The 18,183-nt window shown below is 41.7% G+C and overlaps 1 protein-coding gene across 1 annotated transcript; it reads left to right on the top strand.

The window, feature by feature from the left end:
* Positions 1–634: 634 nt before the first annotated feature.
* LOC139211011 (guanine nucleotide-binding protein G(I)/G(S)/G(O) subunit gamma-4) lies at positions 635–14,169 on the top strand. The gene is made up of 3 exons (XM_070841250.1): positions 635–704; positions 2,059–2,164; positions 14,041–14,169. The coding sequence occupies exons 1-3, from the start codon at positions 637–639 to the stop codon at positions 14,167–14,169; spliced, it is 303 nt and encodes a 100-aa protein (XP_070697351.1). The 5' UTR covers positions 635–636.
* Positions 14,170–18,183: the final 4,014 nt, after the last annotated feature.

The raw sequence follows: 18,183 nt of genomic DNA, 5'->3' as shown, positions 1-18,183 counted from the left end.
CAAAAATGGTTCAAATAGGTTGAATGAAAATGTATAACGTGGATGCAGATTCCCCCAAAGAGCGGTGTTGTTCTGGATGAGGCCCATCAGTTACTATGGGGGGGACCCGGTGATGTCAAAGCTGATGTAAAAATGAAATGGGGAAGCCTGCAGATCTCAGGTGCCTACTGCAGCAGTAAAAAGCAAATTAGAAAAAAAAAAAAAAAATCAGCAGATGCTAATTTGACAAACAGGCTGTCTCGGTGCGTTTAGGGCCAGTTCGTACAGTAGGAACGCATCCCGGCTCGATGCTGCTGCAGCTCCTGGTCCACTGATCGAGTGCTCCCTGCCCCACAGCCTGTATCTGATCGTCACACAGAGGTTTCCCCCCCTGCTGCATGCGTAACATCTCTCCAGGTCCAGCCGTGGTGCTCACCAAGACCTCACCGCTCGGATCTCATCTTCCTACACGGAATACGCACGACCCACAGCGAGCGAGCCACTGAGGCGAAACTAAAACGCCTGGATTTACCTCCTCGGGTTCAGTCCACGCCGAAACGAGGCTGGGATTTCCTCCCATCATTTGATATTTGACAGATCCGCTATTTTGTGTGTGTGTGTGTGAGACAGAGAGAGTGTGTGCGTGCGTGTGTGTATATGTGTGTGTGTGTTGGGTGGAGTCAACCCGGAATTCTCCAAATTGGAAAACCACTGGCACATTTCAGGTAGGTCGGCGCCTGTAGCCTACATTAATCTGCACATAGCCGAGCAATGCAGCGAAGCATCAAGAGATTTCTTTATATAACCTCCTTCATGCAAAATCATTTGTTTTTCCATGATGATGTGTGGTTTGCTGTGTTCAGGGCCGCAGCGCGCACGATGTGTGTGTGTATATATGTGTGTGTGTCTGTGTGTGTGTGTGTGTCCACAATTTAATCCCCTTAGAAATAAGAGTGTTTGACAGATCTGCATCAACAATTAGCATCGTTACATTTGGGGACGGTGCAGATCTCGTTGAAGCTCCAAATGCAGCCGTGTGAGCTTCAGGATGGACGAATCGAAGGGAAACCTAAATGGAAAAGGCCTGATAGCTTCCTACGAGGGTGTGATTAAAAGCTATAAATTGGCTTTAGAGCCACGCAGGCTGGGATTGGAAAATGAATTCACCGTCTGCATCCCCCCTTTTTCAAAACACCTGCTTCTTAACATCCGTTTAAATTCAGTTAAATTCGTCTTGAAGCGATGAAAATGAAATAAACAAATCGATGCAAAAAAAAAAAAAAGAATCCACAGTGAGTCAATTGATTCAACGGCACCCCACCTCAGAGAAATGCTTCACGTGCTCATTATTCTAAAGCTCATCTGTGGTCAGGTGCCATCTCTTCTCTCTGCTGTGGCTGCCAAAGTGGGACATTTCAGGAGCGAGGGGGTCAAGGGGCCTAAAATGAGAGCAAAATTCAATCACTGCATCTTTTAATACATCGCTGCATTACATAGACAGATGCACAGAGGGGCTGAATGAAATGGAGCAGATCAAATACAGTGGCGTTGATGTGCATTGTGGGGAAAGTTGAAAAGTGTGTAAATGCAGGGGGCTGCAGGTTTGATTCCCTGTGAAGAGTATAAGAAGGGATATTTCAGAGGACATGAGGTGAGGTAAAACCCCCTGAATGTCTGCTGAAGTGCCCTTGAGCAAAGCGCTTGAGCCCCATGGTGAACCATGGCCGCTCCAAGGAGGCGCGTGCTATAATGCTGCCCCAGTGTGTTGTAAAGAAAAACCAAACAATAGAAAGTAATCATGCATGATTGACTGAAAAATGACAAACAGCTGTCCAGCTGCTGCCTCCAAAGCTCTTTCTTCAGATAAAATGGAGCTGCTGTAAAACAGATTCCCCCACACAAAATGGGTCCTTTAAATAAAAAGGCTGTGGTAGCGAATGGCTGCTCCAAGGGGGGCAGAGACATCGCCAGGGGGGATGCTGCTTTGTGGATTTAATGTGATGTTCATTGACTCTATGTGCCCCCTCCCACCCCCCCACCCCCCCCCCACCTCTTTTGTGCCTGCGTTTGGCGTCATAGGAGCACCATGAAGGACGGCATCGCCAACAACAGCACAGCCAGCATCTCCCAAGCCAGGAAAGCTGTGGAGCAGCTGAAGATGGAGGCCTGCATGGACAGGATAAAGGTACAAGGCTTCTATTTATTTATCTATCTTTATCTGCGTGTGTGTGAGCAAATATTTGTGTTTCTGTTTCGCCAAATATGCAATATGTGGAATTATAGATGGCCTATTATTCTAAAAACACTCCCAAACTCTCTCTTTGTGTGTCGCCATTTCAATCAACTAAGCTTTGTTAGTTATTTTAGAGAAATACACATAAAAATGTCACTCCTCAGATGTTTAAATTAACTGCTGTCATAACCGTTATGTGAGAACACCACATGAATCTAAAACTTTATTAGCTGGAACGTGTGTAATATTTACGCTGAGGTCTGTATATGAATGTGATACCTACAGAGTCATTTACACACACTGAGCGTACAGAGCAGTGCAATAGCCTTCTCTGAATGAATGATTTTTATTCATTTCATGTCTGAACAAAGCGTGAAAAATGGTTTGCTTGCTTAGAATTGGCAACATTATCACACTTGCTTGTCACGGAATCATATTTTCTCGCAATTAAATGAAAGTAATCATTCTTTAAAGTGAGGCTGAAACACTGATGCTATTGTTGTCCAACAACCATTAAAAATACATCAGTGAGCCACACAGTTGCACTGGCTGACATGTCTCTTCATCATAATGGACACAGTAGTTTATATTGAGCCAACCCAAATGTGTATTCATTCGCAGCTGAAATTAGTCCCAGATTAATACACTACCAAGTCCTGTTTGAGTAATGTTTGATAAAAAACTACAGTGCCCAGCTGTTTTTGGAAATTACAAAAAGTTTTTTAAGAACTAAAGTCTATGTTCATGACTTGTTTTTAAAGATTTGCTTCTGAGTCGCGACATATATGGGCTTTGAGGGAAAGTTTTGAGAGACGGACTGACACACTCTTTGGTTTTGGTTTCCTGACAAAATACATGTGCGGCCTTCTTGAAATCTTTAAATCTCTGAACACAAGATTAGAAGGAATAGTTTGACATTTTGGGTAATACGCTTATTCGCGTTCTTGCTGAGAATCAGATGAAGGCCGAAGCACATCTCATATGTTTACAGTAATTATGCAGCTTTAGCCAGCAGTCAGTTAGCTTAACTTAGCGCAAAGATTCAAAACGGGAAAACTGCTGGCATGGTTTTGTTCAGAGGTAACAAAATCTGCCTGCCATCACTTCCAAAGCTCATTAATTACCATGTTATACCTTATTTTATCTTGCATGTTTGGAAGTGGCTGCTAAATGCCAACAAATAATCCGGCACACAACCCCCTGAAAAATGCTGAAAACTGAGTTGTTTTCACACGTCAGTTTTTGCATGATTTAAACAAACAAAGATTCGGAGCTCTAGAGGTACTCCTCCACACTCAGCCAGGCTAGTTATTTTTCCTTATCTACAGTCCTTATGCTAAGCTAAGATAAGCCCCAGCTTTATATTTACTTAAGAGAGAGTTGTGAGCGTGGTATTATTTTTCCCATCTAACCCTCCACCAGCAGGTGAATAAGCATATTTCCCGAGATGTCGCATTGCACACTTTAGTGCTTACTTTTAGATGCAGAAACACGGTGTGTCAGCAAATTCTAGATAATGTCCTTATGCTGATTCTTAAGTCCACTATTGTGCACTCCTCTCAGTGCATTATAAAAGCATTAGCCCACATATTGGATTGGCTGATAAAATAGCAGTAAACCGTCACCATCATCTTGTATCTGTCCTTCATGGAGTCTCATTAAGTGACAAACTTCACTCCACTGATTGAACATTGCACACTTATAATATTGTCAGACTCGCGATGGACAGTTTAAAAAAGGCGTTCCTCCTCCTTATCAAAACCTGGCACCTACATTACCCACAGTGCAACTCGACCACCAACAGTTTGGACAAAGTTTCAGGCAAGCCCCCAGGAAGTGCATCAGGCTGTGAAGCCCATTTTTCATAGTGGCCAAACTGTGTAATTACAACAATGGTGTAGGTCACGTGATGACACTGGGCCCAAAAAGACTTTTTGACCAGTTTCACTGTCAGAATCTGATCCATTCTGTCCGATAACATTTGGAAAGTCTAAAAGAGCAGCATGAAAAAGACATTTTTAGGGTTAACTGGAAGTTAGCGGAGACACCAGTATGCCATGCTCTATTGACCCAACAATGCAGAAGATCCTGGTACTTTAATGGGATAGGAAATGTTCTGGCTGCATCTGCCACTGAGCAACTTTAGGAATGAACGAAGCCCTGCCTCCAACGCTGTATTCAGTCTCCAGTTCTGGTAAACTCACTTCTTTCCGACACCACACAGCCAGATCATTTTCATGCTCAATCTTGTAGTCTTCAGCCCCAACCGATCCTGACTCAAATGACATCACCTAAGGCAACTTGTGAGACTTTATTGGAGCTGCCTCTGGAGCCACGCAGGGCTTTGTACAACTTACTTCACAAATATAACGATCATAATTTACCATAATTTCATCCAACAGCTGACTGCAGGACAGCAACAGAATGAATGTTTCTCAGCTCTGTTTAGTGGAACTCCTTCTGACGGGTGTCACAAGAAGCCTCAGTTCACTTTGAAATCCACTGTGCGCAGCAAGTAGCACCAGTGTGGTGACTGTGAGGGATGAGCCCAGGGGCATGGCGGGCTGTGGTGATTGTTGACCACTTCTGTCATCTTCTCTGAGTAGGAGATTGCCCTTAGTTAGCACTTTCTCATGCAGGCTTCTCCTCATCTCACCTGTGTTTGATTTCACCGTGTGTGCGGCACTCTTGTGAGCTTAAGGTCTCTGGTTCAAATTCCCAGTCGCACTAAAGAAAATGTGGTTAAATTAGCCAATATTCTCTTGTTCTGTGTAAGAATCAGATTCCTGATACCCATAACCTCCTGCAGCTCCACCACACTTTCATTGCGAAGCAGTTAAGGCCTCATAAGCAGTATGTGTCCTCATCAAACACCAGCTGGTTAATTATTGATTCTTTATACTCTTTAAGGTCAGTCACCGTGCTTTAAATACTGTTACTGTAAACAGAGATTTCTATATTACTTCCATTAGATTAGATAGAGCCACTCCTAGAAGTCATTGTTCTTACTGCATGGTGTTTTCACCCCAATAAAAGTACATTGACATGTTTCTGTAGCGGGCAGCTCTTCTCAACAGTGTTCATGAACCACCTCTTGTGCAACTTAAAAGGCCGTGTCATCATCTCATTCGGTATTCTCCTCGTGTGCTCAGGGAATGATTGCCCCAAAGCCCCGAGGCTGTTCGTTCAGCATTATAGCCGCGCCTGGAATCCTGCCATACACCATCATCCCTACTCAGCACAACAAAGGCCGCTTACAAGAAAACCTCTTCTTCTTAAAAAACAACTTGATTATCCCCAACGTGTAATCAGGGATCAGACAATGTCTCACAGAGACCCCTGATCCAACCTACAAGTTGACCTCTGGGCACAAGAGCTCAACTCATTTCAATATTTCAGTTACTCTGTTCCAGAGTCGCGTTTGACACAATCATCAATAGTCACGTCAGCCAAAAAGGTTTTTCTTTTTCAGTAACTGTTAACCAGAGGTTACCAAGTCCACAACAGTGATAAGAGGACCCTCATTCAGTCTGTACACAACTGACTGACGGCCTCTCTTAGTTTTTCACTCTAACAAATAAACAGCTTGGTTAAATGCCGCAATCAAGTAAAAACAAGCATAACAGCTCATAGCAGCTGCTCACTGGGCTCCGAGGCTGAGCTTTGTGCTGTTAGCTCACTAAACGACGGTCAGCAGCGCCTCTCTCTCGTTCTTCGGCTCAGTGGGTGTGTGCTTCATGCTTTTTTGTCAGACTGTTTCATGTAGTGATTGGATACGTTGCAGACCCTGCCTTTAAGTAAAAGTAGCAACACCACATTGTGGAAATACTCTGTCACAAGTACTTAAAGTAAAGTAAATACTCACAATGCAAGTCAGAATAATGTGTGTTCTATTATTGGATTCATCTGTAATGATACACTATGACTTACTTTCTGATTATATTTTGTAATAATGCTAGGAATCTGCAAAGTAAATGATCAAATAAATATAGTGGAGTAAAAAGTATAATATTTCCCTCTGAAATGTAGTGAAGTAGAAGCATAAAGCAGTGGGACCTCTGTGGGACCCCAACAGGCCCAGGGTGCATATACATGCTGACTTTACTTCTAGTGGATACAGATATTTGTAATATGGATTACGATAAACATGAAAGTTATGACATTACAACCGATTTTTCTTAATATTCTTTAGAAAATACAGTGTTTCATTCAAACCCATCAACTGGTAAAAAGTCTTTTTGCAAAGTAGTAAAGTGAGTGTAAACCATTTCAATACTGCGTTTAAACTGATACGAATCTTGAGGCTTGTAAATTTTTACATTTTGGTTTGATAGTAACAGTCTGTGAAATTATTAAAATAATATTTTTTTTAGTGCAGTAGAAGATTTCAACCTTTAAAGCTGCGGGAGGCAGTTCTCTGTAAAAGGCAAAAAAGTCAATATTTGCCTTGTCATTGTCGGCCTCTCTGTTAGCCTCTGTTTGATATTGAATCAGACTTTTACCGACATCTGATGCGACGTGCATGCGGCAGCCAACAGGAGGAGCAAAAGTCTGCTTTTCTCTCAGACCACTTGGATTACGATATGCTTAAAGGTTATTGTGGATTTTTTGCCCAATAACATCTCCTCCGCCTTTGAGCACTTTGAGAATGCCACCATCTTTACCAAGCTGGACCTGTGCAGCGCTTATCACTTGGTCCGCATCTGGGAGGGAGATGAGTGCAAGATGGCCTTCAACACCCCCACCGGACACTATCAGTATCTGGTCGTGGCCTTCGGTCTCACCAAAGCCACTTTCTCTGGGACATGCTCCCGCTGGACTCCTGCACCCATTGCTGATGCCTCATCGTTTCTGGTCCCACATCTCCCTGGACTTTGTCACTGGTCTGACACCGTCCCACGGCTACACCACCATCTTGACGGTGGTAGACTGTTTCAGTAAGGTGGCTCACTTCGTGCCGCTGCCCAAGCTTTCTTTGGCCAAAGAGACAGCTGAACTGATATTGCTGCATATCTCTCGCCTGCATGGCCTCCCTGCTGACATTGTCTCTGACAGGGGCCCCCGGTACATCTGCATCTTTTGGAGAGAGGTCTGTCTTCTGGATTCCATCCCTAATCCAATGGGCAGTCAGAGAGGATGAACTAGAAGATGGAGACTGCCCTTCGCTGCATGGCATCTCAGCATCACTCATCCTGGTCCCAACAGCTTCTGTGGGTAGAGTTTGTCTGCAACATGCTGACCAGCTCCGCAGTAGGACTCTCCCCGTTCCAATGCACCTATAAGTTCCAGCCCCCACCGTTTCTCGATCTGGATAAAGGTTTCCTGCCAGTCTGTCCAGGCCTTCATCCACTGCTGCTGCTGGACTTGGACCCAAGGCAGAGCAGCTCTTCTCCGTTCCTCTGACTGCTACGACAAGACAGCCAACTTTCAGCGATCCAAGGCACCAACCTGCCATGGAAGGTCAGAGGGTGTGGCTGTTCACACACCCTAGACGCCTCACTCACTCCACATCATCAAGAAGCATCGAGAGGAATCTTCCACGGACAAGGATGAGACACGCCCCGAAGCAGTGGAGGAGGTCGACATGGACATTTTTGACGAGTACTAAAAAAACATTGCTTTGTGAACTAGAAATGTGCGTTTTCCATTTCCAGTTTGTTTAGAATGGAAATGTGCTGTAACAAGTTGTGGTGATCTGTAGTCATCATGATTAACAGAATATCGAATAATGTCACAGTATGGGTCACTACGCAAGAGAAATGAGATCAGCATCAAACATAACAAGCCTGTGATTGAACTAAATTTTGAGTTATGAGCTGTTTATTACTAGAATGTAAAATGAGAGCATGTTTGATTACTTGCTGTCCAAAATAGTATGTGAGATAAACTGACTGGTGAAAAGTGGAAAATGATGTTCAGCTGTTATGTTATATGAGCCGAGGAGTGTTTAGGTCACATAGTGTCTGAATAATTTTACTTGTCAGTTTTATTGTCACCTGATGCATCAGACTTGAATGTAAATGAATCTTAAATGTCACATCTGATCTCTATCTGAGAGACTTTCACTCAGCTCCATAGTGAGTCTGACAAATACTTAAGCTTTCTGAATCACTGACTCCTGCAGTCACATTTGGCTGCTGTTTGGTGCATCTTTGCCCTTATGTGACAACCTTTCAGCAGTTTGTTCGACAGGACAAGCTTCCTCAAACTTAACCTTTTCAACTTAAGACTTTACAGTAAGTAGCCAACCGTGGTGAAATATTTGGCAAGAGGGCAACATTAAGCCATAGGCATTTATGAGTATTAAATCTTAGGAATTTATTTAAGATCTTTGCACATTCTCTAAAACTCTCCAGTTTTAGTGGCAGCGTGATTTCACAGTTGTATTATTTTCTCTGCAGTTGTTGGATGATTAATAGGCAGGCAGATGTTTGTGCTTTAATAAACCATTTGGCACGTCAGATGTGGAGATCCAAGTAATTCTTTATTGACTGCCCCCCAAAAAAGTGCCACTGATGTAGAATGTGGCTGCAAATGAAAGCAGAGAAAAGTACAGAGAAAGAGAAGAAAACAGTTGGTTGGCCGTGTCTGGCGATCCCTTAAATTTAATTAAGGGATCTGATGAGGGAGAGTGTGTATCAGTGACAAGAGCAGTCTCTGTGCTGCTGATTGAGGGATCACCACCTTCTCATTAATTGCTCAATCAGCCAAAGGAATGTGATCTGTGCTAATTAGAAGGACTCTCCTTCCATCATGGGGCTGCAGTGTAATTACAGTCAGTCTGGGCTTAATGACACACGCACCCTGCAATACCACTTTCTGTCCTGTGGGGCTTTCAATCTCTGCAGAAATCTTGGCTGCATTGCATGATAATATAATGACTGCATTTACTTTGATTATAGAAATAAGTAAGCTGTTTACTTGCACTGCAAGAGAGAGGCTTTTTTAATGTTCCCACTTAATGCAGGCTTGAATGCTCTGATTAGTGTCTGAATTAGGTCAAGCAGAGAGAAATTTAAACTGAATATGCAACTAAAATGATTTAAAATATGTTTTGTCTTCTGAGTGAGCGGATCATTTGTATGTGACACTCTTCTAATGTGACTAATGAAACAGCTCTCTGAATATGGCCTTAATAAAATCAACCAGTTAGATCAGAATAAGTGTTTCAGTGTCATTAGTGGTTTATGACCAAATACCTGTTAAACCAAAGACGTTCCCTTTAGTGTCAGCTGTGCTTTAGCACACATTAGCAAATGTCAGCATACTAAACTAAGATGGTGAACATGATAAACATTATAACTGCTATACATCAGCATGTTAACATTTTCATTGTGGGCATGCTAGCTTGCTAATGTTAGCATTAGGCATGCTTCAAGGACAAACAAGTTGAAAGGATGAGGCTGCATGTGATATGCTCATTTTTCTCATCATCAAAGCCCATAAAAACCAACAATGAAGTGAAGAATGAATTTCCTGTGTGGCCTGATATACACTCCCCTCCAAAAGTATTGGAACAGTGAGGCCAATTCCTTTATTTTTGCTGTAGACTGAAAACATTTGGGTTTCACATCAAAAGATGAATATGAGACAAGAGATCAACATTTCAGCTTTTATTTCCAGGTATTTACATCTGGATCTGATACACAACTTAGAAGATAGCACCTTTTGTTTGAACCCACCCATTTTTCATGTGAGCAAAAGTATTGGAACATGTGACTGACAGGTGTGTTTTGTTGCCCTGGTGTGTCCTGTTACATTGATTATTCAAACAATAAATAGTGCTGAATGTCTACGTTCAGTTTCAGATTTGGGTTTTGCCTATGCAGACTGCATTTATAGTTAGAGGCGTAACCAACAAGAAAACCAGAGAGCTGTCCATGGGTGAAAAACAAGCAATTGTGAAGCTGAGAGAAGATGGAAAATCAATCAGAGTCATTGCACAAACATTGGCCATAGCCAGTACAACCATTTGGAATGTCCTGAAGAAGAAAGAAACCACTGGTGTACTAAGTAACAGACGTCGAACGGGTAGACCAAGGAAAATAGCAGCAGTTGATGAAGAAACATTGTGAGAGCTGTAAAGAAAGACCCTAAAACAACTGTTGGTGACATCAGCATCAACCTCCAGAGAGCAGGAGAGAAGGTGTCACAGTCTACTGTTCGCAGAAGACTTCATGAACAAAAGTACAGAGGCCACAGCAGAAGATGCAAACCACTCATTAGCAAGAAGAATAGGAAGGCCAGGCTGGAATTTGCCAAAATGTCCAGAGACAAGCCTAAAAATTCTGGGACCAAGTTTAATGGACTGATGAGACAAAGATGAACCTTTACCAAAGTGATGGAAAGGCTAAAGTTTGGAGAAAGAGAGGATCTGCTCATGATCCCAAACATACAAGCTCATCTGTGAAACACAGTGGAGGTAATGTCATGGCTTGGGCTTGCATGGCTTCTTCTGGGATGGGCTCATTCATCTTCATTGATGATGTAACACATGATGGCAGCAGCAAAATGAACTCAGAAGTCTACAGAGACATTTTGTCTGCCAATTTAAAGAAAGATGCAACCAAACTGATTGGGAGATCCTTCAGGTAGAGCATGCATTTTACCTGCTAAAGAGCAGACTGAAGGGAGAAACCCCCCAAAACAAACCACAACTGAAAGAGGCTGTGGTGAAAGCCTGGAAAAGCATCACAAAAGCAGAATGCAAAGGTTTGGTGATGTCAATGGGTCACAGGCTTGATGCAGTTATTGCAAGCAAAGGATTTGCAACTAAATAACAAGTCTTTTCACGTTAATCTATTTTAAGTCTATCTGTTCCAATACTTTTGCTCGCCTAAAAATTTGGTGTTCCGTTACAAATAATGCTATCTTCTAAGTTGTGTATCAGATCCAGATGTAAATACCTGGAAATAAAAGCTGAAATGTTGATCTCTTGTCTCATATTCATCTTTTGATGTCAAACCCAAATGTTTTCAGTCTACAGCAAAAATAAAGGAACTGGCCTCACTGTTCCAATACTTTTGGAGGGGAGTGTACCTCATTCATCTCTTCCTCCGTTGTCGTCCAAAAACTATTAAAAGCACATAAATGAGCCCCATCGTTGCAGTGCACCGAATGTGTATTAATCCACAGCTGACAGTAGTCCCCAACAAATGTACTAGTTTCACCTGTTTGAGTATCATTTGTTTAAAAAAAAAACACAGTGCCCAGTCTTTTTTTTAAAGTGAAAGTATCCAGTTTATTTGTGAGCTGTGTTGATAGATTTACGTCTTCAGTAAGAAAGATTGGGCTTGTGGCTGAGTGCTACAGGCTGGGAAAGTCAGAGAGAATTGAGGCTGGTTTGTTGGTTTGGCGTTTTCATTGGATTTATTGACAATTAGAAAAAGTATAGAATAACACCAGATGTCTTGTTCCATGACGTACAGAAATCTCAGCACCTGTTATTGATCAACAAGTCTTAAGATGTGTTATTTTATGCTGCGAGACTGTAAAAAGAATACTGTAATAAATCCATGTTTAAGACTAAAGCTGACAGACAGCAAGATGGATTTGGTGCATTGTATTCTCTTGTGAGGGCAGCCGTGGGTGAGGTGAAGTGGCAGGCAGGAGATCAGATGGCTCTGTCCTCCGCGTAGATCCCTGAGCCCTCGCTGTCCCTCTGATGCAGCTGCTCCTCTGCTCTCCATTTGCGGCCTCCCCTCCCGTAACCTCCCACTCGGCTCCAGAGTAGAAACCTTCACTCAGATGCAATCTGCCCTACTGTCAAATTTATAGCCTCTGTTTGACTTTGAAAAATACAAGATGCAACTGTTCGTCTTGAGGCAGGAAGTGTGTTGTTAGTCCCCCTCCAGCTGGTCAAGGTCCCACCTTCACACCTGTCAGTCAACTCAATGCGCTGTCTCTTCTTATTGCTTGAGGCTGAGGTAACAGGCATCAATGCAGTCGCCACAGGCGCTGACGAAGAGGAGATGAAGACAATATGCAATTTTAAAGAAAAAAAAGAACATGCAGCACTGGACAGATCTCATCTGGTGCTCTGACTACACTTTCCCAGAAAATGAACACACAGTGAGTTGCAGACCAGCGTGAGCTTCGGTTCAAGTCTGTCAGTAAAACACGTTACACCTTGACTCCAGTACTCCATGTTTTATTCACCTTGACAAATGTTTTCTGCTCACCAGGGTGGAGTCAGAGATTGTAGCCATTTGACTCATACATCATCATCCAGTCAACAAAACAACATTACGAACATCAATTTCATAATAAATTTTACAAAATACAATATTTACTCTTTAGAGAAATATAAATGACCATCAGTACCCAATAACTAAAACCATGAATTGGTACAGAGGTTGAATGTCCATTTTTAGCCATGCTGGCAACTAAATTAATGACAATGTTGGTCCAGGCAGAAAAAAAATCTCTTCAACAATTTGATTGGTTGTCATGAAATGCAGTGCAGACATTCATGTTTCCCAGAGGATGAACCGTGATGACCTTTGTGATAGCGTTACATTTGTTCTAGCGCCAGCATGAGACCAAAATTTTAATTTGTCCAATACTTAATGACCAAATTCTTGCAAATCTAGTGACATTCCCATCAACCTCAGTTGTACTTTGCATTTGTGTAGCTAGTATGACTGTGACTATGACTCTGTACTCTTAGCCAAACATTTCGAACATTTTAATGTACAGTTTATTCAAATGTATTCATATCTATTCCACTTTGTAATACTTGGATAACCCTAACTATAAATTGGTTGAGGCTTTAACACTTAAAAACAATCCAGTTTTTCAGAACAAATGTAATCTAGTCAACTCCACAAACTCACTTTTAATGTAGTCCTTATCTGATCCTCTTGAACTTAAAATTGCCAAGTTGGAAATCCAATATGCCTCCCTCTGACTGAGCAACTTCTTTTAATGGATTGTGTGGATGTCCAGTCAGTGTTGATGGTAAATGTATTCATTTGAAGCTATTAATACCAAAGTTTTCCCTATATTGACTGGGAAAGTGGCTCTCTTCTGCTCGTGAAGCCGTGCTGGCAGCGCCTACATCAACCAAGATGCAGTGCGTGTGAGCTTCTGGCACTCTCGGGGTTGCCAACGGTATCAGCATCCAACAAAAGCTGGCCAAACTGATATCCTTTGCAGCAAACTGGTTCAGTATCTGTTGGCTTTGGAGGGTAATTTGAGGAAAGGCACTACCGGTCGCTGTGTGCTCTTGGCAGCTCAGGGTGTGGATGGTCCCCGCCAGCCTCTTGTACGGCTAATTCAGCCACAGCCTCGGCCTGTCATCACTACGTTTCTTTGGCCGTATACTCAACAAGAACAACAGATTTTGTGGCAGGAGAACACAGTTTCCTCTGTCAACATAGCACACACTGAAGTATTTATTTCTTCAATTGGCTACATTTACCATCAACACTTACCGGACACAATTTCCCTGTAATTCCCAAATGTAATATATAAGAGTAAAGAGATTCATTTCCATAAAATGTGTGTGGTCATTGGAGATTTTATTAGCAGCAATAACAGTGTGTAGTATTTTTTTTTAAATATTTTTGGGGCAGCTTAAAGATGAAGCAAAGGTCCTTGGTCGGATTTGAACTTTTAAGTCACGTGACTGATGAATTATTTATCAGAAAACCAGAAACAATGTCAGACGCCGCCCTGATGAAGGCAGGATGGCTGGAAACGTTATAAATAAAGCATGGTGTGCTTGAGAAGGGTGCAACTAGTCCTAGAGTCAGGCTTACGTAATAGTGAGAGGAACTTTTTTTTTCCACCAATGCATGACGTCTTCCTCCGTCTCAACATTTTAGGTATCCAAAGCAGCTGCAGACCTGATGGCGTACTGCGACGCCCACATACGCGAGGACCCCCTCATCATGCCCGTCCCTGCCTCCGAGAACCCTTTCCGGGAGAAGAAGTTCTTCTGCACCATCCTCTGATGACCTGCCGGTAGAGCTGTACGGGTGCAGGCATGACGTTGCCTGGCTTCTCTGTCTTCACCACACCTGAAGCTACTGGCCATAGGCGTTGAGTTGAGTTTTGGCAGGTGGACACTGTTGTTGGTCAGCTCTGTCCTGGTGGCTGAAGGTTTTGGGGGAGTCGTCTACCAAACTGGCAACCCAGTGAGCGTATCATGTCTTGTTAAATAGGTTTGTTATTGCTTTGTTATTAGAGAACAGCCTTGCTCAGTGCTTAATGAGATGAGAGATGTTTTTTTTTGGTTTTCTTTAATCGTGCTAGATCTTAACATGCCTCAGGAAACAGAAATTTGCCCAGCATCTACGACTTTTTTAAATATTTATTTCCCTTCCCTTTATCTGAATAAAAAAAAGCATTACTCTTTGTATTATCTTGAACATAATTTCAGTTAACTTTTTATAGCTTTTAGTGAACAGGTTTGACTATTTGTAGCAACGCTTACTCAAAGTACTACTGAAATTTGGCTCTTCCCTCACTAGTGGTTTCTATTCCAATTTGCCTCCAGAGTCACCAACAGCCCGCTCCCTTTAGCACCGCGGCACAGTCAGAGTCAGATTGGAGCGCGGAAACAGAAACCTTATCTCACACAGTAAATTATTTTGGGTTTGTGGGAACTGCAGCGCTAATAAGGAGGTGGCTGCACATCAGTTCTGCTGCAAATGAATAAATAGACTCTCTGTTTATTGAAAGGTGCAGAGCTAATGTTTCAACAGCGAGATGAGTTCTTCAGGGTTATCACCGTGCAAACAACCCTTAAGTCAAAAATTATTTATGAATCTGCCAACTCATTTCCAGGCCCGCTCTAATGCGTTTCTACCTTTGCTGCTCTGTTTGATTTACTTTTCATCCACTTCATCCACTTCAAATCCGAGACACAATCAGTTAATCCTGCAGCCGTCAACTGGAATATTTTTACAAGTTGCAGGAGATCTTTCCCCCTCATTTCCTTAACAGTCTCATTTGTTTTCTGGGCATGTTTCCTGAGCCTGATTCTTTTTGCCTGTCCTAGAGTGAATGGCAAGGCCTTTGACATTAATGCCAAACTGGAGGCCTGCATGTTTCTCTGCTCCTTTTTGACAGCCTCCTGTTTCCGAGGGACTGTCAGTCTTTTAGAGTGTACAGTATGTTACAGTGCCAATATCTGTGCGAGCAGTGTGATCTTCACACTGTGGTCCCACAGCCTTTTTCCGTTTTGTTTGTTTTGGAAGAAAAAGCACACTGTCGAAACATTTCCTTTACATGGTAGTTGAATAGCATTTGCTAATTTTTACGATGAATTGTTACGATCGTTATTAATATTGTTATTATCAGTAGTATTATTGAATATTTGTTGCACAGCACTGACAGCTACATGACGTGTAGTGCTACTAAGCTTGTATGATACTTAGGAAAAACAAACATTTATAAATCATGCAATTATTGATACTATCTGAGTATTTTTTAAAAATAATGGAAAGGGTCGGTTTACACAATATGATCCCTTCGGTGGTTCAGGCTTTTTGCATCAATGTTTCTGTAAAATTAAAAGAAATTTCCTCTTGGTACTTGAACAGCCATGGCATTAGGAAACTGATACGGGACTGTCATAAACACAAACTATTGGGCTCAAACTGTTTTAAGGATAATTATGGTCTATATGGTCTACCTAAAACACCTGAGACTGACCTCAGGGCGCTCTCACTGACCTCATTTTAAGGACGGTGCCAAATCTGAAACAAGAAATATAACGGCTAGAGATGAATATTGCATGGATTTATTTCTATCTATAACAGAGAGAACTATTATGATATGAAATATTGCCTCTTCACTGACTTACTGGGTGCTACTCTGCACATAATTGGAGTCCAGATATGTCAACAATGTGCAGCTGTATTCATGAATGGTATTATCGTTTTGGTAAAAAAAAAATATAGCATTTAAATAGCAGGCTTTGTAAATCCTTTGATGGATCAAATGAATTAAAGGAAAACGGCAACCCAAATGTGCTGTGTCTTCAATATCTCTGCCTCATGTGTCTCTGACGTTTTGAGCTGCAGCCTGTCTGATCACACTGATAACATAAAAGGCCACTGCAAATCGTTGTGGGTCTTGCAGAGGAACATGATATTCTGGTGTGTGGTGGAGACCTCCTGTGGCTGAGCTGAACCACAGGCCATCTACACGCACTGTTAATGTGCTGTGACATTTTTTTTTTTTTAAAGGATTATGATTTAATTCGGCCTCAGACAGTTTGGATTTTACACCGTAGATGGAAAAACTGCAATAAATCATCCGACACTGCAGGTCGCATGAAGAATGAATAAAAATTCAGAATATCAGCCGCTGACATCAACATTCACATTTTGTGTTGTAGCTCTTTCATGCGTCAATGCATGGATTTACAGCCTCACCTGGGAATACAGTGGAATTACTGCTTTGTACCAAGTTAAGTTATATTCTCAGACACTATTTCACTGCACTGTTGAAGGTCTGGTGATCATAGCAGAGTCATGGGCATACAAGGAGATCGACCTGGTGATTTGCTTCACATTCAAGTACTAAAATCAGGCAATAACTGAACAGATTGTACAAAATAGTATGAGCACTACTGATGAATGACAAGCCAGGTATCATTTATTGATTTCTCTGAACCAATCCCAAAGGAGCAGGATGCAATTAAAGAGAAGCGAGAGTCAGAGGGGGATATGTTTTTAAGCCTTGGTACAGCTGTGTTGTGAATTATTATCATCGACATTTATTTCAAGTTAAAGGCTGAAAACCTTTTTTTCTCAATCAAAGTCTCGCTATGAAAGACGCAGTCCCACATGGCCTCAGCATTTCAACCTCACGTTTGGCCAGTTTTTTTTCCTGTTTTTCTGTTTTAGTTTTTCTGAGCTCGTCTCACTGGTTTGAAGTGGGCGGGCCCAGTATGAGAAATGTGATGTCACAAACGTCTGTGCACCAATCAGGATTTGGTAACATTCTAGTCAGAATATGGTTTTTGTTTGATAAAATTTGATCTAACCACATCGACACCGACCTAATCAAGCAGATTAGCTGATTTTTTTAGTGTTTAATTAACACGTAAGGTGGTTTATTTTTCTATATCTAATTGTTGGTAATTTATGACTAGCTGAGGTTATAGACAATAATCACAAATGTATTGCTTGTGTAAGACAAAAATCTTGATTGGAGAAAAATGTAGGTACCACAGAGAAGAATTTAAGTATCATGTACTAAAAACTAAAGTTGAAAATTCAAGAAGTAGGTCTCAATATTATGTGGTATGCACATGGTTCTCAGCTGGGACCTAAGTGGATGAAAAGAAATCTATATAAATCCAGAGAAAAGTGCAGTGAGTGCTGAGTGTTTTGAATGCTGCAAAGCAAAAGAGAAAGAGGGGGAAATGCGCACATATGGGTTGGAGGAGTATAAATAGAGTTCAAATAGGTTTGAACATATAAATAAAAAAAAGTAAAATCAGAGTTTAGAGCATAAACCGCAAACCTGAATAAATGAAGGTTGGATATCCACAGTAGAGCGGGATGTTAGGTTGTTTTTAGAGACCCTGAACATGCTATGAATAGCCTTTTTCCGTTCAAATGAATAATGTGTTGCAGGGAGAGAACTAAATCATTGTAATGAGTATATTTATGAATACGACTCCAAAAAGAATGATATACTGCATAGGAAAGTAATGGTCCTTAGGGCGGTAGGTTATGTAATACCCAGAATCTATGCAACAATCACCCAAATTCTGCAGTGAGCCCCCAAAATGTACACAAAATACAGGAGAAACAGTAACAATTTCTGATATGATTATGTATCTACAGTCACAGCATGTTGTTTTGCAGCTTCATTTCTCCTCACAACACTGCGATAGTGTTATGATAGCTTATAGTGGTTATGATTAGTGTTATGATAGATAGCGTCGCATGCCAGTGTTTCCTATTACATTATTATTTTTCTCTAGTAGGGGTGGTGAAGTGTTTAAA

Source organism: Pempheris klunzingeri, chromosome 12 (assembly GCF_042242105.1).
Source record: "Pempheris klunzingeri isolate RE-2024b chromosome 12, fPemKlu1.hap1, whole genome shotgun sequence".
Lineage (NCBI taxonomy): Eukaryota > Metazoa > Chordata > Actinopteri > Acropomatiformes > Pempheridae > Pempheris > Pempheris klunzingeri.
Note: the sequence above shows the minus strand (reverse complement) of the source record. Positions and strands in the feature narration are given on the sequence as shown.

Excerpts from the sequence above, each read along its gene's own strand:
- LOC139211011 (XM_070841250.1), top strand. The coding sequence starts at position 637 with ATGTGTGTGTGTGTTGGGTGGAGTCAACCCGGAATTCTCCAAATTGGA. Across the intron at positions 705-2,058 it reads AAACCACTGGCACATTTCAG|GAGCACCATGAAGGACGGCA; the intron begins GTAGGTCGGCGC and ends TTGGCGTCATAG. Across the intron at positions 2,165-14,040 it reads CCTGCATGGACAGGATAAAG|GTATCCAAAGCAGCTGCAGA; the intron begins GTACAAGGCTTC and ends TCAACATTTTAG.